At 44.0% G+C, this 23,889-nt stretch overlaps 1 protein-coding gene across 1 annotated transcript; it reads right to left on the bottom strand.

The window, feature by feature from the left end:
• Positions 1–892: 892 nt before the first annotated feature.
• Positions 893–15,451, bottom strand: LOC143934487 (indolethylamine N-methyltransferase-like). Its single transcript, XM_077458145.1, has 3 exons — positions 15,245–15,451; positions 5,016–5,223; positions 893–1,562 (listed from the first exon to the last, which is right to left on the bottom strand). The coding sequence occupies exons 1-3, from the start codon at positions 15,396–15,398 to the stop codon at positions 1,115–1,117; spliced, it is 810 nt and encodes a 269-aa protein (XP_077314271.1). The 5' UTR covers positions 15,399–15,451; the 3' UTR covers positions 893–1,114.
• Between the last annotated feature and the right edge of the window lie 8,438 nt (positions 15,452–23,889).

The raw sequence follows: 23,889 nt of genomic DNA, 5'->3' as shown, positions 1-23,889 counted from the left end.
CCACCCCCTGGTTAACCACTTCACTGTCAGTGTCATTTACACAGGAATCAGTGCATTTGTATAGCACTGATTGCTGTATAAATGACAATGGTCCCAAAAATGTGTCAAAAATGTTCGATGTGTCCGCCATAATGTCGCAGTCACAAAAAATAAATAAATAAATCGCTGATCGCCGCCATTACTAGTAAAAAAACAAATTATTAATAAAAATGCCATAAAATTATCCCCTATTTTGTAAACACTATAAATTTTGCGCAAACTAATCAATAATCGCTTATTGCATTTTTTTTTTACCAAAAATATGTAGAAGAATACGTATCGGCCTAAACTGAGGAAAAAAATTTTTTTTATATATTTTTGGGGGATATTTAACAAAAAGTAAAAAATAATGCATTTTTTTCAAAATTGTCGCTCTGTTTTTGTTTATAGCGCAAAAAATAAAAACCGCAGGGGTGATCAAATACCACCAAAAGAAAGCTCTATTTGTGGGAAAAAAAAGACGTCAATTTTGTTTGGGAGCCACGTCGCACGACCGCGCAATTGTCAGTTAAAGTGACGCAGTGCCGAATTGCAAAAAGTGGTCTGGTCTTAAGCCAGCAAAATGGTCCGGGGCTGAAAGTGGCCATTCAAAGCACTTCATACACAGTGAGTAAGCACAGGTTAGGCACACAGTTAACCCCTTTGATCGCCCCTGATCTTAACCCCTTCCCAGCCAATATTCCTTCTTTTATATATTGTGAAAATCACTCTATTGTATTTGGTCTGACCAGCTGCATACATTGTGTCCAGCTTAACATGTGGCCAACTAAAAATTGTAGTTTGTTAGTGCACCATGATGAACCGCTTTTATGTAGCATATGTATTTTTTTTTTATAGAAGAAAAACTACAGGACATTGTAGATTATAATGTTTATTACAAGATCAAATCATCAATATTTATTAAACCAAGATTAAAAATTAGTAGTACATTTTGCCATAACACGATTTGTTTTACAATTTTGTAAATTCTTTTTAATATTTAATTTCAAAATTACTTAGAAACTTATTCAATTTCCAGTTTCAAATCAGAGCTTTGCTTCCACCTTGTGGTAAATAATAAGTATTGACCTGCCGGTTATGCTTTCCCTACGTCTTTGACCTTGCGTGCCAGGATAAAAATGCCAGAGGTGTGATTGCAGATATCAAACATGGGTTTGTCGAACTCTCTAGGCAGAACTTCTAAGTCCTCAATAACAAAGCCTGTATCAGTTATGACTTTCCTAAGGAAAGCTTCGCTCAGATTTATGAGAGAGAACTGCATGTTTCCACATCTGAATATGGTGCTCCCTAATATACTACCAATGATTAGGTGGCCCCCTACTTTAATCAAGGAGGAGAGGTTTTTGATAACATTTCCATAAGCCGCCTCATCTTTACAGGCACATTCCAGGCAGCCAACGGTCAGGACACAATCCACTTTAGGCAGAAGGAGTGGATGGAGAGGATTACTTTTGGTGACATCACAAGGTACCACTTTTTTTAGTGTCTTCCTCAGCTTTTCCTCCTTCTCAGCCAGCTTTCCACTACAGAAATAAAAAGTGAGATAGCCTGTAAGAAACAAGTCTGCTGTGTTGCACAAACCAACTTGCTATGAATTCTGTTAAACTGTCTTCAAAGGCAAAAAAACTTTTTTTTTTTAATTTTGGATATTGTAAGGAGGATTAGATCCCCTGTCAGTTTTTTTGCCCTTTGTGTCCCACTGAGGAGATTTCGCTTCACTTCCTGTCCCATAGCTGAAACAGGAAGGAAGAGGAAATAGTGTTGCCACCTGTCCGAGATTCACACGGACAGTCCAGATTTTGAATCATGTGCCCAGGTTTCAGTCCGACTGAAAACTGGACACAATATAGATGAGGTGTCACTGATGGGCTGCACTGGTGGGCACTGATGAGGTGGCACCGATGGGCACAAATGGGCTGCACTGATAGACACCGATAGGCTGCATTGGTGGGCACTGATGAGGTGGCACTGAAGGACACTAATTGACACTGATAGGCTGCACTGATGGACACTAATGGGCTGCACTGGTAGTCACTATTGAGGTGGTATTACTTGACACTGATGGTCACTGATAGGCTGTACTGATGGACATTGATGGGCTGCACTGGTGGGCACTGAAGGACACTAATTGACACTGATAGGCTGCACTGATGGACACTAATGGGCTGCACTGGTAGTCACTATTGAGGTGGCATTACTTGACACTGATGGTCACTGATAGGCTGCACTGATGGACATTGATGGGCTGTGCTGGTAGGCACTAATGATGTGGCACTGGACAAATAGATGGGGGCACCGACAGCATTAAAAAACTGACAGGTGCTCTAATCCCTCTTCACTCCATCTAAAACTAAAATAAAATTGACTTTATGCTCTTAACTGGCCATTCGAACTACGCAAATAATTGAAGATTCATTCCATCACTCATTTAGCTCCAACAAACCCAGTACTTTAGGCTTATGCTACCCCCTGCTATGGTAATACCAGTTTATAAGTCCTTCTGTTCTGGGTGAGTGTTCCAAAAAGTGGCAAAAAAAGGGGAAAAATAAAGACTTTTTGTACAAGGGAATTAGTAAATAGAATCTTTAGATCTCTTACCTGTTCATCATAAAAAAAAAGTAAAAAGCAAAAGTTATAAAAACAGATTTATTCGCTACCTACTTTATTAAAATGACTACATGTAGGTCTTCTAGATCTCTGTTCAGCACCAAGTCTCCTTGACAATGACAACCACGTCCAAGGTTCATTTTGGGGGACAAAACTTTCCCAACCGCTTTAGTTTGGCGTCCTAGACTTCAGCATGAGTGAATCTTAAAGCTGAGCTTCACCTAAAGGGAAAACTATAATGTCCCTCTCCCCCGCCTCTTTCAGAAATGGCACTTTTGGGAGGTGGGTCCCCGATTTTGACAGGTACCCGCTCCCACTTCTGCTCCAATTGCCTAGGAGATCAGAAACGGAAGTTCTCCTCCCCGCAGTCTTCTGGGACACGTGACGGGTCCCAGAAGACTATGGGGGCATTCGCAATTTGCAACTCGCGCTTACTCAGCAGGCACCCGGCTTTGAAGTCGTAATCTGTCACAGCCAGGTGCCCACACTTAGGATGCCGGCTCCGAACATAGAAGATGAGATGAGATCAACGTTGATTCGTGGAAAAAAAAAAGGTAAGTGGCTGTTTATTAAAAGTCAGTAGCTACAGTTTTTGTAGCTGCTGTCTTTTAATTTTTACATAGGAGCATTGGAATTTAAATTTAACACAAACTATTCTTAATCACTTTCATGACCAGGCCATTTTTTGCTATTTAGCACTGCGCTACTTTAACTAGTAATTGCACAGTCATGCAATGCTGTACCGAAACTAAATTTAGTTAATTTTATTTTTTTATACAAATAGAGCTTTTTTTTAAATGTGTGCCTAACAATGTGTAATGTGTGCTGCTTTTTACTACAGAACTCTTTGTTTCCTATCTTCTGCTTTGTAGGGATGAGAAACAGAGAGATGGTTTCCTCTGTACAGATCCCTGTGTTGACACAGGGCCCTGGGCTGTGATTGCACACCGCCAGGGGTGTAATTATAGGGGGTGCAGCAGTCGCTACCGCAACTGGGCCCTGTGCTGCAGGGGGCCCATGCAGCCCCCTCTACATATGGCCGGCAGCAGCATAGGCAGCTAGGGGTACCAGTGCACCATGCACACGGGTGGCTGGAGGATGACTATCAGAGCTCCATGCTCGACTATCGCACTGGCTGCTCTTTAGTTGTGCATTCCCCGCATGGCCTGTGTCCCCCCGGAGGACACTGCAGGCATGTCTGCCAGCCCCCCTCCTCCCCCGTCATACACAAATGATGAAAGGTCTTTCTGAGAGATATCGCACTGGCTGCTCTTTAGTTGTGCATTCCCCGCATGACCTGTGCCCTCGGCCGGCTCCTCAGAGTACCCCTCTCCTGCTCCATGCATTGCCGCTCAGTCCGATGTCTGTTCTCCCCAGCCAGAGTCCCGCCCCCCCCCCCAAGTCCGGCCCACACTGCACTGCATACTTCTCCCGGGTAAACAAACTTTAAGCACACAGATGCAGTGCAGCCCTATGAGAGCCCCCCAGAGGACACTGCAGGCTTGTCTGCCAGCCCCCCTCCTCCCCCGTCATACACAGATGATGAAAGGTCTTTCTGGTAGATATGCTGATCACCCGTCCAGCACACTGGATGGAGCCCAGGCCAACATGGATGAGTGCGTGGCCTACAGCTTGGTCATGGCGAGTGAGAGGACCCCCTCCATCTCCCCCTGGGGACAGGGGCCCCTTCTCACGTGGGGACAGGGACCCCCATCTCCCCTGGGGACAGGGACCCCTTCTCACCTGGGGGCAGTAACTTCATATGTCCTGGAGAAAAGGACCTAATCTCTTCTGGGGACAGGGACCCCATCCTGCCTAGGGACAGTCCCCCAATGGGGCACCTAAAAATAAAAAAAAATTAAAATAATAAAAAAAACTACTGATGCCAGTGGTGGAACTACAGGGCTCACAAAGGCCATACCTGTGACCACTCCCTGGAGTTCCACCGGCGGACTCGGAGGGAAGGGCCCTGGCTGGGGTTCAGGGGGGCCCTTCATGGTTTCTTGCATCAGGGCCCTGAAGGTTCTAGTTACACCACTGCACACCGCCGATCAGCAGGTAACAGCCATGAATCATTGGCCAGAACTTGCTGAAAAGTTCCCGTTTAATACAATCACAGTGGGTGTCGGCAGGGGGGCTTGCACTCGCTCTATACCCTGAAGCAGGCGGTAACATATGGGTACATCGCTTTGCCCACTTTGTCAGTCCTGTCACCTGATCCTGCACCTTCAGCTTTCCTATTTCAATGACCAGAGCTGCAGATAAAACAAAAGGTTCTGAATGATAAATTTACCGGACCAAAAGGAACTCATTGAGAGAAGTTCACTGTTAGGATTTACATATATCTTAAACTACATTTACTTTCATACCTGCGACCTTCTAGATCACAAACAAGCTTCAAAGCCGGTGTCCAGTCGAATAGCCCTGGCTCGTTTTTCCTCCATTTCTCTAGGTATTCTCTGTTGCGGTCAGTGAAATCAGCTGCAGTGATCTCCTTAAAAGCCTCACATGCGGACAACTCTTGGTAAATAGCAGGGCCAGGACCAATATCAATCATCATCTCCCCTCTAACACCACCTTGTGCAACAGAACAAAACATGAATGTGGAACACAAATGAAATGATGGAAATATAAACATAAGTCATTCGATATAGTTTGGGGTTAATGAAAAATCATTGGGGGTCCATTTCTAAAACATTTGTTGGGCAAGTATCAGAAGCATTCAGGCAAGTTGGCTGAATTGTTCCTGTAATTTTTCTAATAATTACTTTGTCAGCTCCATCTGGTGACCATCTAGTACAGTGATTCTCAACCAAGATTCCATGGAACCCTAGGGTTCCTCCAGAGGTTGCTAGGGGTTCCTTCAGCATTGGGTAATTTCTGCCTCTCAGATAGGTTCCCACAGACACCATTGATCTTTTTAGCTATCTGTAAAGAGGTAATTCTTTCCAATGACCACAAGTGTAAGGACCATTCTTCCCACTGACCACAATTGTAAGGACCATTATTCCCAATGACCACAAGTGTAAGGACCATTCTTCCCAATGACCACAAGTGTAAGGACCATTCTTCCCACTGACCACAAGTGTAAGAACCATTCTTCCCAAATGACCACAAGTGTAAGGACCATTCTTCCCACTGACCACAAGTGTAAGAACCATTCTTCCCAAATGACCACAAGTGTGAGGACGATGTGGTCATATCTAATCACCTGCCCATGCGGCAAGCAATATGTAGGAAGGACAATCAGGACATTTGCAATCAGGGTAGGCGAACATATATCTCTTATCAAGAGTAAAGATTCAAAACACACTGTTCCTAGACACTATAAGCAGTGTCATAACAGTGATCCTACCGGAACAGAGTTTTTGATTATTGATAAGTACACGCCACCCTGGAGGGGGGGGGGGTGCCATGGCCAGGGGCGTATCCAGGTTAGAGACCTATTGGATATACACCATCAAGTCCTACTTCCCGTTTGGTCTAAACGTGGAGTGGGACATCAATGCATTCATCAACGATGGTTGACACATGGCGTTGGGTCCCACTCCCCGTTTGGCTTGGGCGTGGTGTGAGATATGGATGCATTTATTGATGATGGCTGAGGTCTGTCTATCTCTTACATCTATATCTTTATTTTATTTTATTCTCCTCTTTTCCTCTCTTTTGGTTATACATGGTAGGAATATGTGGGGAAAATGTACTTTGTGAGTATTAGTAGATGGTTAAAGGCGATTTGGGTTTGGTCCATCTAATATGTCAACACATATGGCTTTCGGTCTCTTTTTGATTGGGCCATAATATCAATAGAGCGCCATTCTTGAGTATATATATATATATTTTTTTTGGTTAAGTCTCTTTATATATATTTCAAAACTTATGACTACATTTGATTTTTATAAGTTTTATATTTTTAATTTTTTTTCAATTTTTAAAAAATTTTTTGGATTAAAAATCTTTTTGGATTGATATTGCGTAGGTCATTATCTATATAGGGTGTCACGATGTAATAATCGCCCACCCGAATAGATTCGGTCATATTTATTTTCCTTTTCATTTTTCAGTTGATATCTCTAGGTAGATGATAATAACTCCTTTGGGTAAAATTACTGGAAAAAACTTTTTCGAAATTTGCCTTCTTAATTTACTATTCCTGTGAAATATGGCTAGATAAGCTAATATGAAATTATAGGCACTGTGTTCTTATTGGATGCAGTGTCCGAGCATTTAATGTTTTTTATTTTATATATTTTCTATATATTTTATCAATTTTTGCTATTAGATATATCCCTCAGCTCAGAGTATATACTCTATTTTTCCTTATTTAATATATATAGGAGATTCGTTCTACTCTGTACCGATCTGTATTTCACCCTAGAGATGGCGTTTTTTGTTACACGTTCATTTATTTTTTGAGTACGGGGACACGGAAGTGACGTTATGGCGCCGAGATGTTGATATACGTCCGCAGTCCATTGGATAAAGATGGTGCGTTCCAGGCTGCCCACTTCCGTTCGTGAGATACGCGGAGGTCACGTTTACCTTACTTCCGCTGAGGTTAAAAGATCGGCTGAACATTTTTAGTGTTTACACCTGCGTTCCATTTGGACGTTGATGGCGCACATTAGGACGTTCGCTTTCGTCGTTGAGATACACGGAAGTGATTCGTCCAACACATATAAGAGTATGGGATGTACCAGTTATTTGACTAGACCCTTCACATTATTAAAAAGAGGCGTGGAACACACGCCGGCGGCCATATTGGATACCGGAAGTGATGTGTGGTGACACTGATGGACGAAATCTAGGCCTGATTGGGGGTCTGGCTATATAAACTGGAGGGCTGCCTTGAAGTTGTACCCCAGATGATGTCTGCTTAAGACGAAACGCGTCGGGACTTCACTGCAGCCTGAGATTTTATTGAAAAAGCGCTTATGTTCTTTGTACACGTGAGTTTGATAATTTTTTATTAAATTACTTGAAACGAAAAACTGAGTTACACTATTGTGGTCCCTGCTTTCTTCCTTTATATCTATCCCATTACCTATGATGATTTATGTGGATGGAGACATACTGTAGAGGAAATAGCCACACTTGAAAGTCTCCCAGAAAAGGACAACACCGAAAAAGCATATGTATATCTACAAGCATATATGATCCTCCAAATATAATTTTGAGTAGGATCCATTAAATCTGGTAAGCCCCCATTTCATGTGGTGGAGGGTTCACGCGGTGATTGTGCGATCATTCCTTGGAGAAGGTGTAGGACTGTTTTCACTTCATCATATCATACACAGAAAATTTGGAAAATTTGGAGAACTTTTCACTTGTTTCCACGTTGTTTTTCTATTTTTGATATATTTTTTCATATATTTGTTTGGACATTCTAGCTTTGTTTATCATATACAACAAAGAGTGTTTAAATGTATTTATTTGTTTGCACAGTCTAATGTATGCACTGATTACATTGGTCACATTGTAATGTGGTAAAAACAAATAAGCGCTACACTGTTTTTCACAAAATTTAAGAACCATTCTTCCCAAATGACCACAAGTGTGAGGACAATTCTTTCCAATGACCACAAGTGTAAGGACCATTCTTCCCACTGACCACAAGTGTAAGGACCATTCTTCCCACTGACCACAAGTGTAAGAACCATTCTTCCCGATGACCACAAGTGTAAGGACCATTCTTCCCAAATGACCACAAGTGTGAGGACGATTCTTCCCAATAACCACAAGTGTGAGGACGATTCTTCCCAATGACCACAAGTGTGAGGACCATTCTTCCCACTGACCACAAGTGTAAGGACCATTCTTCCCAATGACCACAAGTGTAAGGACCATTCTTCCCAATGACCACAAGTGTAAGGACGATTCTTCCCGATGACCACAAGTGTAAGGACCATTCTTCCCAATGACCACAAGTGTAAGGACCATTCTTCCCAATGACCACAAGTGTAAGGACCATTCTTCCCAATGACCACAAGTGTAAGGACCATTCTTCCCACTGACCACAAGTGTAAGAACCATTCTTCCCAATGACCACAAGTGTGAGGACGATTCTTCCCAATGACCACAAGTGTAAGGACCATTCTTCCCACTGACCACAAGTGTAAGGACCATTCTTCCCACTGACCACAAGTGTAAGGACCATTCTTCCCAATGACCACAAGTGTAAGGACCATTCTTCCCAATGACCACAAGTGTAAGGACCATTCTTCCCACTGACCACAAGTGTAAGGACCATTCTTCCCACTGACCACAAGTGTAAGGACCATTCTTCCCAATGACCACAAGTGTAAGGACGATTCTTCCCGATGACCACAAGTGTAAGGACCATTCTTCCCACTGACCATCACACTAATGTATCATGAGTTGTAGATTTCTATTTTTTAGCAGTGGTTCCCAGAGACCGGAGAACTATTTCAAGGGTTCCTCTCTGTTGAAAAGGTTGAGCAAGGCTGATCTAGTAGCTTTCTAAAATACCTCAATGAGAAAATAAACTGCTTTTTATCCACTTGATGGAACTGACGATATAGGAATTAATCAGATGTTAAATCGTAGAAATGACAGTACAGTTTTGGTCAGTTGGCACGAATGCTTCCAATATTTGTCCAACAAACGTATTTTAGGCAATCCAAAAGCAGGGCATGATGAGCACTTACCTAAATAGGTTGTCCAGATCAGTAGTCTCAAAACTTTCCAAACAAAGGGCCAGTTTACTGTCCTTCAGACTTTAGGCAGACCACAATGTTGCCAGTGGGAGTAGAAAATCCGGCGGCTTCAGCTGCAGTAAACAATGCCTCGTGATTGGTATCAGTGGGAAGAACAGTTCCATATTGATGGTGTAAGTTGGAAGAATGCTGCCCCATTGATGGTGTCAGTGGGAGGAATACTGCCCCATCATTGGTGTCAGAGGGAGGAATAGTGCCCCATCATTGGTGTCAGAGGGAGCAATAGAGTTTCATCATTGTTGTCAGTGCGAGGAATGGAGCACCATCATTGGTATCAGTGGGAGGAATAGTGCCCCACCGTTGGTGTCAGTGGGAGGAATGGAGACCTATCACTGGTGTCAGTGGGGGGAATAGTGCCCCATCATTGGTGTCAGAGGGAGGAATAGTGTTTTATCATTGGTGTTAGCGGGAGGAATAGTGTTTCATCATTGTTGTCAGTGGGAGGAATGGTGCCCCATCATTGGTATCAGTGGGAGGAAGAGTGTCCTATCACTGGTGTCAGTGGGAGCAATAGAGTTTCATCATTGGTGTTAGTGGGAGCAATAGTGCTCCACAATTGTTGTCAGTGGGAGGAATGGAGCCCCATCATTGGGTATCAGTGGGAGGAATAGTGCCCTATCACTGGTGTCAGTGGGAGGAATAGTGCCCCATCATTGGTATCAGTGGGAGGAATAGTGCCCCATCATTGGTGTCAGTGGGAGCAATAGTGTTTCATCATTGGTGTTAATGGGAGCAATAGAGTTTCATCATTGGTGTTAGTGGGAGCAATAGTGCTCCACAATTGTTGTCAGTGGGAGGAATGGAGCCCCATCATTGGATATCAGTGGGAGGAATAGTGCCCTATCACTGGTGTCAGTGGGAGGAATAGTGCCCCATCATTGGTATCAGTGGGAGGAATAGTGCCCTATCACTGGTGTCAGTGGGAGGAATAGTGCCCCATCATTGGTGTTAGTGGGAGCAATAGTGTTTCATCATTGTTATCAGTGGGAAGAATGGTGCCCCATCATTGTTATCAGTGGGAAGAATGGTGCCCCATCATTGTTATCAGTGGGAGGAATAGTGCCCTATCACTGGTGTCAGTGAGGGGAATAGTGCCCCATCATTGGTGTCAGTGGGAGAAATAGTGTTTTATCATTGGTGTCAGTGGGAGAAATAGTGTTTTATCATTGGTGTCAGTGGGAGAAATAGTGTTTTATCATTGGTGTCAGTGGCAGGAATGGTGCCCTATCACTGGTTTCAGTGGGAGGAATAGAGCCCTATAATTGGTATCAGTGGGGGAAATAGTACCCCACCATTAATGTCAGTGGAGTGAATAGTGTCTCAAAAGCCAGATAAAGGCACGCAAAGGGCTGCATCCGGTCCCTGGGCCACAGTTTGGAGACCACTGGTATACATGATAATTTTTTTCACCCATACTTTTTACAGTTCTGATTCTGATTATAACTTCTGACCAGTAGGGATAACTGTGCCCAAGCAGTCAGGACTTGCATAAATCCTTAAAACTCATCTCCAGTTCTCCACATAGGCAGACAAATCCCCAAATGAAATTTATATAAGCGACCGAGCTGACGAGGTAAAAGGTTTGTGATCTTGTTCAGCCATTTTTGTGAACTACGCAGTAAAGCCAGGTCATTGATCTTGCTTTTCTCCATTGCATTTAACTAATACAGCTAGGAGACCAACCTCCCCTGGCATGTCAATGAACAAGTAGCGGTTCACCGATGAGGATATCTCCATCATGTGTTTTATGCCAGTCAGCAAACCCCTAATATTAAACTGGCAGCACAGTGCAATGCAGAAGAGCACAGTTCTGCCCCTATCTTTGCCTGTTGGTGTCTTGCTGTATGTTGGATAACTGGAATCAAAGACAGAATTAGTGGCTAGTTCTAAAATTCCAATTAAGGAATTCTTTTTAATGATACATAAATGAAAAAAAAAGAAATCTGCCTGCAGTTTTGCTTTGAAGAGATGATCTGGTCACCCTGCTTTGATGGTTCTCCATAATGACAACATCCTAGGACATTTCTGACCTAATGTGCCTGCAGATGGATGGGAACATTCAAATTATCAACACTTTATGCTCCCAGTCCCAAGGACGTGTCTTTCACACAGCTGACTCCTATTACGGTCGCTATCAACACAAAAAAAGAATGTTGCAGAGAAATGTTCAGCTCCAGCCAAACTTTAGATTTATTTTTCTGTAGTTAATGGTTTGGTCACGGAAAATGCTCACTTAGCTTTGTAAATAGATTTAATGTTATGCTCACTTTGAATTATTCAACCGTGAAATAAAAGAAAGAAACACTTTTTTTTTTTTGCTTGCACACAATTGGATTTTTGAAGAAAACAAAGCTTATTTCTCCAGTATTTACTAAGCTAATTAAACAATCTCTATTATTTAGTAAATCAACCCCATGAGAATGACTGTTTCCTGCATTTATATGGAGCTGCCTTATTATGCTGCATAGAACTGTTCATAGTTTTCCCTGCCTTTATGGAGCTTTCAGTTAGTGGCTCCCCTCACATTTTTACACGCCCTTAAAGCGGAGGTCCACCCTAAAGTGGACCTTCCGCTCATTGGAATCATTGGAATCCCCCCCTCTGCACCCACTTCCAGCATAGCTATCTGCGGAAAGGGGCGTAGATTACGCCCCTTTCCGAAAGTCCCCCGCTGCCTGCTGGGAAACACACGGATCCCAGAGGCAGCGGGACCATCCTTATTGCGCATGCGCAGTAGGGAACCAGGAAATGAAGCCAAAAGGCTCCTCTTCCTGTTTCCCATACCCAAGATGGCGGCGGCAGCACCCGAGAGATGATCGAGAGATCGGCTTCGGGTGCCGACATCGCGGGCGCGCTGGGCGGGTAAGTGTCCTTATTTTAAAAGTCAGCAGCTGCAGTATTTGTAGCTGCTGGCTTTAAAAAAAAAATAAAAAACGGCGGACTCCCGCTTTAAAGCTTAATTCCAGGTATGGCAAATTTTACATCCAACAGACGAAAAAACAAGCTCTGGACTGCCGCACTCTTCAGAAAACCACATCACAGCTCAACAAACACAGCGAACAAGGAAAAATTGCTGACGTTTCGCACTAGCTGTAGTGCTTAATCATAGCCATAGCAATGGCTATGATTAAGCACTACAGCTAGTGCGAAACGTCAGCAATTTTTCCTTGTTCGCTGTGTTTGTTAAGCTGTGATGTGATTTTCCAATAAAAGAAAGTGGTTTTCTGAAGAGTGCGGCAGTCCAGAGCTTGTTTTTCATCTGTTGCTAGTGGTAATAGCCAGTACCTGTGGCTTCCCAGCCAAAGGGAACAGTGTACAGCCTGCATGTGTGCTCCTGGAGCGGCAAGATCCCTTCTCCTTAAAATTTTACATCCAGTCTAGACCAGTGAAAGTATGTATGGCCAACCCTGTGGGATCCCCGTGGAAGCTGGAAATCACTGTAATAGGCACTGCTACTACAGGGATCGCTGTTAGCTTTCAGGTCCTGTGCCCAGCAGCTTCACTGCTGCATTGTCAATATAGGAGTTTGCGCGCTTGACATGGGGGCCAATCAGGAAACACTTCACATTTATTCAGTGAATGCAAAGCATTCCCTGATTGGATGAGGTGGATCAGTGGGAATCTTCAACTCTTCCAAACAGAGAACACTTTGCATTCATTGAGAAAATGTAAAGTGTTCTTTGAAAGGCACTCATGCTGAACGGGTGACCTCCTGTATTCAGTATGCAACAGGGTAGGCAGAAAGGATGAACTTCAAAGTAATCTTCGAGGACTGAAGCTCTGTCTCCTATTGATGAGCCCCAGGTGCTGACCATTACACACACCATGAGCAAACAAGCAGGACAAAACTCTGGATAGCTGCACACTGGAAAAAGACTTGAAAGCCCATCTTTAAAGGAATTGTAAAGTGAATAAAAAATAAATAAAAAAAATAACAAACATGTTATACTTACCTCCACTGTGCAGCTCGTTTTGCACAGAGTGGCCCCGAACCTGCTCTTCTGGGGTCCCTCGGTGGCTGTCTCGGCTTCCTCCCGCAGGTGCTTCTCACGTTCATGTGTGCTCCCTTGCATGGTGAGAAGCATCTGCGGGCGCGCTCCCGTGATGTAGCCGGTGGCTATAGCGGCTCGCTGTATCACGCGGCCCTGCCCCCCGGCACTCCGCGTCAGTGGATGTGATTGACAGAAGCGCGAGCCAATGGCTGCACTGCTTTCCATCCATCCACTCCAGCCAATCAGCGTCCAGGCTGAACGGTGGAAAGGACGTCGGGGGACGAGCGCGGGACTTTCGAGGGGTGAGGTAAGTAAAACGGGGGGGGGGGCAGGCACTGTCAGATGTTTTTTCACCTTAATGCATAGAATGCATTAAGGTGAAAAAACATTTACCTTTACAACCCCTTTAATTAAAACAACGTGGGTCACATCAAAACGAGATCAAAAACAAAATAAAATAAAAGAGTATGCAACAGGGCAGGCAGTCGATACAGGACTTAGAAGCTGGTGGAGTTCACTGTAGTAGTAAAGCACAGGGATCCCACAGGTATGGCACTTAAATACTTGCATTGGCTCAAGCTGGACCATGCAACTATGTAAAATGGAAATCAGCCTTACACCCCTTTCACACTTGTATGACTTTGTCATGTGACTTTGGACAACAAAGTCATATGACAAGTCATACCCCATATTTTCTATTAATAACCACTCATATATGTGCAACTTAATGTCACAAGGACTTCAAAGTAGTTCATTCACTGCTTTGGTTCGACTTTAATGCAACTTGAGGGCCATAGACTTCAATGTTAACCCTCAAAAGCTGCATGAAACTCATACCTCAATGTTTCACATCCAACCGTGGTGCAACAGTAGGTCCGACTTTACAGAGGGACAACAAGTCACATGCAAGTCGCATCCATCCAAAGTTGTATCAAAGTTTCATCAAAGGTTCACCAAAGTTGCACTCCAAAGTAATATGACTTTGGAGTTGTACAAGTTTCAATGGACTATTATAGTCAATTAACTTACCTTCTACTGGTATGTTTTTGGTTTTCTTAGTGGAAACCCACGCAAGCGTACTGTACTACCTTCAGGCCAGGTTCACACTGCTGCGATGCGGGAACGCCGCGAATTCGCGGCGTTTTCCCGCATCGCATTACTCCCGCCGGCAGTTCACACTGCCCTATGCGAACGGCTGGGAGTGTCAATGATATGTTAATGACACCCCCAGATCCGATCGCATATCGCAGTGCGATATGCCGACTCGCACAGGAATCGGATCGCATGGTGTGAACGCCCATGCGATCCGATTCTGCTGCGGACCAAAAAAAGGGTCCTGTGCGAGTTTGCTGCGGGAGCGATGCGAATTCAGCCATACTATCTGTATGGCTGAACTCGCATCGCTACGGAGGTCCGACGTGATTTGCACTGCAGTGCGGTGCGAATTACGTCCGGATCTCCCGTTCGCAGCAGTGTGAACCTGGCCTCATACAGATAGGGTCCCTGGTAGGATTCAAATCAAGAGCCCAAAACTACAAAGCAAGGCTGCTTTCCATTTATCCCCCATGTTACCCATGCATATGTTATCAATGCTTCACTCTCTCAATAGTTGCACCAGATCAGTCACTGATAAAATTGTGGGGCAATGCTGTCTAATATATTTGATAACTAAATATAAGCTACTAAATCACACCTTAGCTTACACTAACAGACGTTTTATACTTACCATATAAAGACAAACTATACAAAATATCAAAACAATACAATGTGGTCAACAATACTTACAGAAATCTTGATTGAACTGACACAAAATAATTTGTAGTATAAATATTATAACGCACGTTTAAAATTGCACCTGAAATGCATTACCTGTGGTGAAAGTTTTATGCAGTTTTTTCAAAATAAAGTCCATGTAGCCATCTTTAATGAAGACTCCTGTAACAGCACCATAATACGTTTCTAAATAGACCTGAGGATCAAAGTTTTGTTGGTAGACCTGAGGACCAGTGAAGCCAGATGCCATTGTTCTGTAGTTGTGTTCTGGTAGTATGTCTCATGATATATCCTGGACTGTTCCTTTTATTCACCTCTTCCAGCTGCTATCAAATGGGCTGGTCCTAGTAAAGCTGTTAATAAGTAAAAACAGCGACACATATCTTAGCACTTTATTGGTATCCATAGAAGGCAACGAGTACTCTCTACAGAAAGAGAGAGCAACCTCCAACCAATCCTACTCTTTTACCTGCTATCTATAACCATTGTTGTAGTCATAAGTACTAGTTACACACACAGTATATTTTTGTATCTGTTTAATATAATAGGATGTACATAGAGGAAATGAACCAAAGCTCAAACATATGAACTGAACTTGCATTAGGCTCGGTTCACACAGTACGCGGCACGACTTGCAGCGCCGCGACCTGCCGCGACCTCAGCGGCGACTTGCAAAATGACTTCTGTATAGAAGTCAATGCAAGTCGCCCGAAGTCATGCCAAAAGTAGTACAGGAACCTTTTTTCTAAGTCGGAGCGACTTGAGTCGCTCCTATTAGAACGGTTCCGTAGTACAGAACGGGGGCGACTTGTCAGGCGGCGAAGTCGCCTGGACAAGTCGCGCCTGTGTGAACCGAGCCTTAATGTTCAAGAACTGTTATGCCTCGTACACATGATTGGACTTTCCGACAACAAAACCATGGATTTTTGTTCGAAGGTTGTTGGCCCCAACTTGTCTTGCATACACATGGTCACACAAATGTTGGCCAACAATTATGAACGTAGTGACGTACAAGACATAAGGCGAGACGATAAAATGGAAGTTCAATATTCATGTGATATCTCCATTACTAGTTTTACAAGATCGAGCGCTTCCGGCTCGTACTTGATTCCGAGCATTCGTGAACTTTTGTGCGACAGACTTTGAGAACCTGTTAGCCAACATTTTTTGGCGGAAAGTCTGACAACAAATGTTCGATGGAGCATACACACAGTCGGTCTTTCAGCCAACAAGCTCACATCCAACATTTTCCTTCGGAAAGTCTGATCGTGTGTACGTGGCATTAGGTAAAAATATGTTAACTGATGTTAATAAGATGTTTATTAACCGGTTCCCGACCAGCGCATGCCGATGTACGTCAGCAGAATGGCACGGTCAGGCATATTGGCGTAAAGGTACGTCCAATCTTCAATGCCGCCCTGCCATCGCGAGCAGGGCGGCATGCCGTGAGTCCGGTCGTGGGTCCCGCGGACTCGATCGCCGCGGGCATACCCGCGATCGTCTCACGGGACGGCTGAATGGAGGAAATGCCGTGTAAACAGCATTTCTCCATTCTGCCTAGCAACTGGTGACGCTGATCTCTGCTCCATGTGATTGGAGCAGAGATCAGTGTTTACTAAATGAAAGCCCAACCCCCCCACAGTTAGTAACACACCCCTAGGAACACTTAACCCCTACACTGCCACCCACTGGTTAACCCCTTCACTGCCAGTGCCATTTACACAGGAATCACTGCATTTATGTAGCAGTGACTACTGTATAAATGACAATGGTCCCAAAAATGTGTCAAAAATGTCCGATGTGTCTGCCACAATGTCGCAGTCACAATAAAAATCGCTGATCGTCGCCATTACTAGTAAAAAAAACATAAAACTATCCCCTATTTTGTAAACGCTATAACTTTTGCGCAAACCAATCAATAATCGCTTATTGCGATTTTTTTTTATCAAAAATATGTAGAAAAATACGTATCGGCCTAAACTGAGGGGAAAAAAAACGGAAAATTGTATACTCACCTTTCCGTAATTTTCCTTTCCTGACGCATCCCATGGCAGCACACACAATGGGTTGTGACTCCGCCTCCACAACCTGATAGGACTGGTTAGCTATAAGATTTGAAGAGGAGTCCACCGTTGCATTCTCAGTAACTATCACCTTAGAGGGGTGGGATCCTGTGTGCTGCCATGGGATGCGTCAGGAAAGGAAAATTACGGAAAGGTGAGTATACAATTTTCCGTTTTCCTGACGCATCATGGCAGCACACACAATGGGAAATAACTCGCTAAATGGGAGGGTGCCTTTCAGAAGTTTTTTATTTACTCAAGTACAAGGTATGGATGAATTTGATTGAATAATTGATCTCCCGAACTCAACCGTAGTTAGTTGAGTCGGGTCTATTCTGTAGTGCGACATGAATGTGGTTTTTGACGCCCAAGTTGCTGCCTTGCATATAGTCTCTGGTGATACTCTACAGTGCGCTGCCCATGAGGCCATCATCGCCCTCGTTGAATGCGCTTTCAGGTTTTCCAGTATTGAAAGATGTTGAACTAGATATGCTTTCTTGATAATTTTAATTAACCATGAAGCTATTGTCCTTGAAGAAGCCGCTTGACCTTTTTTAGCGCCATGCGGAATGACCAGGAGGTTTTCTGACTCTCTAAATGGAGCGGTGACTTCCAGATAGGTAGAGATTGCAGACTTCACGTCCAGAGGATGCGGATTTCCGTCTGTGTTGAGAAAAACAGGAAGATTGATCTCCGGATTGAAGTGGAAGCTAGATGCTACCTTCGGCACGAACCGGTCCGAAGGTTTGAGTACGACCCTGTCTGGGTAAAAAAACTAGGTGTGGTTCTTTGATTAACAGAGCTTGCAGCCCGGAGACCCTCTTGGCCGGTGTGATTGCAACTAGAAATGATAGTTTTAGTGTCAAGTCCCATAGGGATATTGATCCCGCCGGCGTGAAAGGTTCTTTTGTTAAAGCTTCCAGAACGATCGATAGATCCCAGGTCGGAAAAGTTGGTTTTCTGGGAGGCCTTATTTTTAGGCATTCCTTCTGAAACTGAATGATGAGGGGATTTAAAGCCTATTTGATTCCTGTCATTGCAGGTATGGCAGAGACGTGAACTTTTAAGGTGCTTGGCCTTAATCCTTTCTCTAGGCCTAGTTGTAGGAATTCTAACATCTGAGAGACTGATGGAGAAGGAAGGGTTCCAGGACTGCTGTTGGGCTATTGCGGAAAATTCTTCCCAAATCTTATTGTATATGTTGTTTGTCGATTTCTTCCTTGCTTGTTGTAAGGTAGATACTACTCTTAATGAACAACCCTGTTCTAGCAACCTTTCCCTTTCAGTTTCCAAGCCGTCAGGTGTAATCGCTCTGGTGACGGGTGTAGGAATTGCCCTTGCGAGAGCAGGTCTGGGAACAGCGGAAGTGGGAGAGGCTCCTCTGTGTTCAATTGCAGGATGGTCGGAAACCACGGTTTTCTGGACTCAAAGGGCAACACTGCTATTACTGTGGAAGACAAACTCCTCAGTCTGGCCAGAAATCTGGCTAAACCGGGGCACCGGAGGGAATATGTAACCTAGGCGAAATACCCAAGGATGGTGAAGACAGTCGATCCCCGTTGCTGGATAGGCTGTCCTTGCTAAGAAGCGAGTGCATTTGCGGTTCGCTGGGGTTGCTGCCAGATCTATATCGGGAACGCCCCATTTGCGTGTCAGAAGAGTAAAGGCCTTGTGACTGAAAGACCACTCGTTGTTTGATATAAACATTCGACTTAGGTCGTCCGCGAGTTGGTTGTGAATCGCGGGTACATATACTGTCCTCAAAACCGTCAGGTGAACTTGAGCCCACTCGATTATAGGTCGAACTTCCCGCATTAGGACTTTGCTTCTGGTGCCCCCTTGCTTGTGGACATAATTCACAGTCGCTGTATTGTCCATGCGTAGTAGGACACTCTTCCCTGAAAGAAGGGGACTGAAAGTTAGGAGTGCTTGCCATGCGGCTCTGAGCTCCAGAACGTTTGAGACTATCCCTTGTGGACAGAAGGGCCAGCGGCCCTGTGCTCCCCGGTCTAGATGATACGCTCCCCACCCAAGATGACTGGCGTCTGACGTTACTATTTCTGGGAGTGGGTGAACGATAGGACGACGGCGTGCTAAATTGCTGGTTTGAGTCCACCATCGTACTGATTCCTTGACTGCCCTGGTGATCGATATTTGTTGTGACATTGATACCCCATTCCATTGTTTTTAGGAACGAATTCTGGAGTATCCTCGAATTCCATTGGGACCACTGAACCATTAGAAAGGTTAATGACATTGAGCCCAGAACGCTTAAGCACTTTCTTGCAGACAGGTAGTCTGCTGACAGTAGCCTTTTTACTTTGCGGATGAGTGGATAAAGTTTTCCCTGGGGAAGCTCTACTGTGTTGGATCTGGTGTCTAATTCGACTCCTAGGAAGACCATCTTCTGTACTGGGACCAGGCTGCTCTTCCTCCAATTCACTATCCACCCGAATTGCTGGAGTGTGGAAATCAGGATTGAACGATGTTGTGGAAGTGTTTCTCGACTGTCTGCTAGAAGAAGAATATCATCGAGATAGTGTAGGACCCTTAGTCCCCTCTCTCTCAATAGTGCTATGACTGGAAGTAAGACCTTTGTGAAGGTCCTGGGTGCCGTCGATATCCCGAATGGGAGGCTTTGAATTGAAAGTGTTGCTTATCTATCGCGAAGCGCAGGTATTTTTGAAAGGTTTGATGCACTGGAATGTGTAGATAAGCGTCAGACAAATCGACTGAGAGCATCCAGTCTTGCTCTCCTACTGTTAGTAATATTGATTGGAGACTCTCCATCCTGAATGATTCGACTAGAATCATTTGGTTCAACCTTTTCAAGTCCAACACAGGCCTCAGGTCTCCTGCTTTCTTTAACACTAAGAAAAAGGGGGGAGTAAAGACCTTCTCCTCTCTGCTCCTGTGGAACGTCTATGATTGCTTGCTTTTGGAGCAACTGCATGATGTATTTGACTAAAAGCTTCCTTTTCCGACGCGAAAATGGTAGTTTGGTAGGCCTGTAGTGTTTTTTTTTTTTTTGGTGGTTTTTGCTTGAACTTCCACCTGTGACCTTGCTGAATGGTGGATATCGTCCAGGGATCTTTTATTCTGTCTATCCATACTTGGGCAAATAACCTCAGCCTCGCACCTACTATTGCGGGCTGGGCATGCATGGCATCAAAAAGATTTTTGTTGGTCTCCCGGAATGGTTGTCTTTGATTTTTGGACTCTCACAAAAGAGAGTTGTGTGTTTCGCCAATACCGTTTGAATTCTTTCCCGGGTCTATAAGATCTTACGTCCCGGTACCTTTCGGGCAAGTGTCGTCTGAAGGACGGATTTATCTGTTGTTTGGGTCTTCTGTCCGACGGTTTTAGACCCGATTTTCCTCCCGTGACGTTTGATATTACGGGATCTAATTTTAAACCGAAAAGGTTAGTGCCATCGTAAGGGATCTTACACCAGCTGGATTTGGAAGTTGCATCAGCACCCCAAGGTTTCAGGCAGAGCGCCCTCCTGGAAGTTACTGAGGCCAGCATCGCTCTTGCTGAAGATCGTATAACGTCCACCGCCGCCTCTGCTACAAAATCGCCCGCTAGGCTGAGTTCCTGCAGCGCTGAAATAATCTTGTCTTCTATTGGTAGGGTTACATGGCGTGCTAAACGCATCAGTAAGGAGTTTACCACAGGAGCGGAGATAAGAGGGTTCACTGCTGGCTCTTTTAGGGGATAGAGCTTTGCTAATCTGTTATTCAAACCGGATTTTTTATTTTTTTTGGCCTTTGCCATTCATCTTTTATGAGCTCCTCTAGCTCTTCAATAAAGGGAAGGACCTCCGGGTCCTTTTTCAGATTAGGGAAATATTTTCCTAACTTAGGGGGGGCGTCTTTCTCTTCTTCCCAACCGATCGCCTCCTTAACTGTTTTTGCAATGGGTTTATCAATGCAAAATCGAAAATTGTAGGGGCCAAGGGTTCCTCTTCCTCCGGGGAGTCGTCTGGATCCTGAGAGGTGTGTGAAGTTGAGGCTGAGTTAGATGATCTGATTGGATCGTATGCTGTCACCTGCAAAATCGTTTCTTTAACCGAGTCTCTTATGATATTGGAAGCTTCTCTTGCGTCAGCTTCTTTGTCTCGAGTTGCTTCCTCCAGACAGATTTGGCAAACAAGCTTACTAGGTAATGCTTGCGCTCCACAGACCCAGCAGGTATTAACCGCAGGACGGGTATGGTGCCATGACTGGAAGTAAAACCTTGACCGACTACGCCGAGAGTGCGAGTGTCTTGAGGGGAAACGTTCCTTTCGTTTAGAATAGGATGACCCCGATGACCTGCCAGAGCTACCAAAATGAAAGGTATTAATGGCAGTGCTCTCTTTTTCTCCTCTTCACTACTTACCAATCCATACGTCCCCTTACCTTGTAGTTCTTGGATGGTCTACTAAGGCAGCGGTCTCCATAGGGAAGGATAGAGTACACCTGTGACCAGAGGTTTTCAGTGTAAAAGCTCATGCAGAGTATAGGCAGAAGGAGCTGACACAGAAATTAATGGTACGCAACATAAAGATGATAGAAAAAACACTTACCAGAGATCAAGGAGGACTTGTCTTGCAAGGTAGCAGGCTGTGTGCAGAGACCAGGATGACAGGTGGTGTAGAAACACAAGCAGCACATCAAAAATGAAAAAGGCAGTTTTTAAATAGACCGCCGTCGCCGGAGGAGTGACGTCACCGCCGCGCATGCGCACTGGCCGCCCGCGCCGCCCCGCGCCATCTTGGATGCTGGCAAATGCAGAGGGCAGGGGGAAATGTCACTTCCTGAGCGCCGAGCGTCCAAACACGGCCGCCATGTTGGAAAGGGTATACCGCTGTGGAAGTACAGGGCTCAGCATGCCCAGAGAAAGTAAAGAAGGAAAAGAAAAGGGAAAAAAGAGAAAAAACGAAAATGAGATTAAGGATAAAGGTATGCCTGGGGAAGTAAGAGGGAGAGCAGTAGCTAGAACAAAATAGGTAGAGGGAGACCGCTGCATAACATTAAAACCTCTTTAAGGTTTTTTTTTTTTTGCTTACTTGATTTTTTGCCCCTGAGACCACCAGAGTGGGGCCCCCTGCGTTATAGCTCATTTAGAGACCGTACGGACAGGAGCTTCCAGGTAGGAGAGGCTGAACCTAGCTGGGGTAGTGCGGTAAGGGGCTCCATTGCTAACCGATCGAATAGATGATGTCCCATTCAGGTGAGGAAAAAAAGGTGGACTCCTCTTCAAATCTTATAGCTAACCAGTCCTATCAGGTTGTGGAGGCGGAGTCACAACCCATTGTGTGTGCTGCCATGATGCGTCAGGAAATGTTTTTTTATATATTTTTGGGGGATATTTATTATAACAAAAAGTAAAAAAAGAATGCGTTTTTTTCAAAATTGTCGCTCTATTTTTGTTTATAGCGCAAAAAATAAAAACCGCAGGGGTGATCAAATACCACCATAAGAAAGCTCTATTTATGGGAAAAAAAGGACGTCAATTTTGTTTGGGAGCCACGACGCACGACCGCGCAATTGTCAGTTAAAGCGACGCAGTGCCGAATCGCAAAAAGTGGTCTGGTCTTTGACCAGCAAAATGGTCCGGTCTGTAAGTGGTTAAGATAAGATATAATACGATTTTTGCAAGTTGAACATAGTTGCAAGAAAAGGAAGATGTAGGACTTTAAATGAGGCACATATAATAATGTGCCTCCATCCCTATTTGTATAGGAAGAAGAGGAGGTTTGGGACTCTAAATGAGGTGAGTAACTAACAGTTGGTATGTTACATTTAAACAAAGCCTAAATTCATATGCAAAGAAATGATATGATTAAGAACAATTTTTTTTTTTTATAAATGTGTTTGTGTGGGTGGATATGTACACATGGCTGTGCGTATGGATCGCCTCAGGTATTGATTGTATATCTTAGGTCTATGCATGGCATATATAGGTGTGTACGCTTCAATAGTTGCCCTGTGAGCTTTGACTGCCCGCTGATCTTTTGAATGCATATTGGATATATGTTGGTTAATCTACTAGGGACCCACTAGATTATACGGTGATGGAATTCTGCATCTTAGTAAAACTTTGATATTGTAGGCTTTTTACCAGGAGACGTTTGCCTTTTTGCCTCGGTCGCGATCCACTACTTACCATTTTCCGGATGATGGTCTGATTTTTCTTGTGATGCTGTGGGCCACATACAGTTAATATTTTGTAATTGGTGAGCACTATTACTAATGTTGACATAATATTTATGTATTTTGAGAAATGTAATTGAAAACGACAGAAATGTGATTATAATGATGTTTTTTGTAATCTGATTGACAGAACTAGATGCATGTAGAGTTGCCCAGAAGAAGCAGACTCGTAGTTCTGTGAAACGTGTCAGAGCACTCCATGCACCAGCATCCTTCAAGTTTTAATAGAATCTAATGCTGGTCATACACGGTTCGAATTTCGAAAGAATTTTCTTTCGAAAATTGTATCTAAGAATTTTCGTATGAATTTCGCACCATTAGCGGGCTGCAGCAACAGCCGATTTTCGTTCAGAAATAAAATTTGAGGAATCGGACATGTTGGAAATTTTTAGAAAAACGAACAATTTTCTAATCAATGATGGGAGAATCGTGCGAGAAACGTAATAAGAAAAGAAAATGTACGGAGATAAAAGAAAAT

This window comes from Lithobates pipiens, unplaced genomic scaffold (assembly GCF_037356315.1).
Source record: "Lithobates pipiens isolate NorthernLeopardFrog02 unplaced genomic scaffold, aLitPip1_a1.2 Scaffold_27, whole genome shotgun sequence".
Classification (NCBI taxonomy): Eukaryota; Metazoa; Chordata; class Amphibia; order Anura; family Ranidae; genus Lithobates; species Lithobates pipiens.
The sequence above is the reverse complement of the archived record's forward strand: the minus strand, read 5'-3'. Positions and strand labels throughout refer to the sequence as shown.

Bases quoted from the DNA above. Each gene is read 5' to 3' on its own strand.
- LOC143934487 (XM_077458145.1), bottom strand. From the start codon at position 15,398: ATGGCATCTGGCTTCACTGGTCCTCAGGTCTACCAACAAAACTTTGAT. The intron at 5,224-15,244 runs GTAATGCATTTC...CTGTTGCACAAG, and splicing joins GCATAAAACTTTCACCACAG to GTGGTGTTAGAGGGGAGATG. The intron at 1,563-5,015 runs GTATGAAAGTAA...TTATTTCTGTAG, and splicing joins TGTGATCTAGAAGGTCGCAG to TGGAAAGCTGGCTGAGAAGG.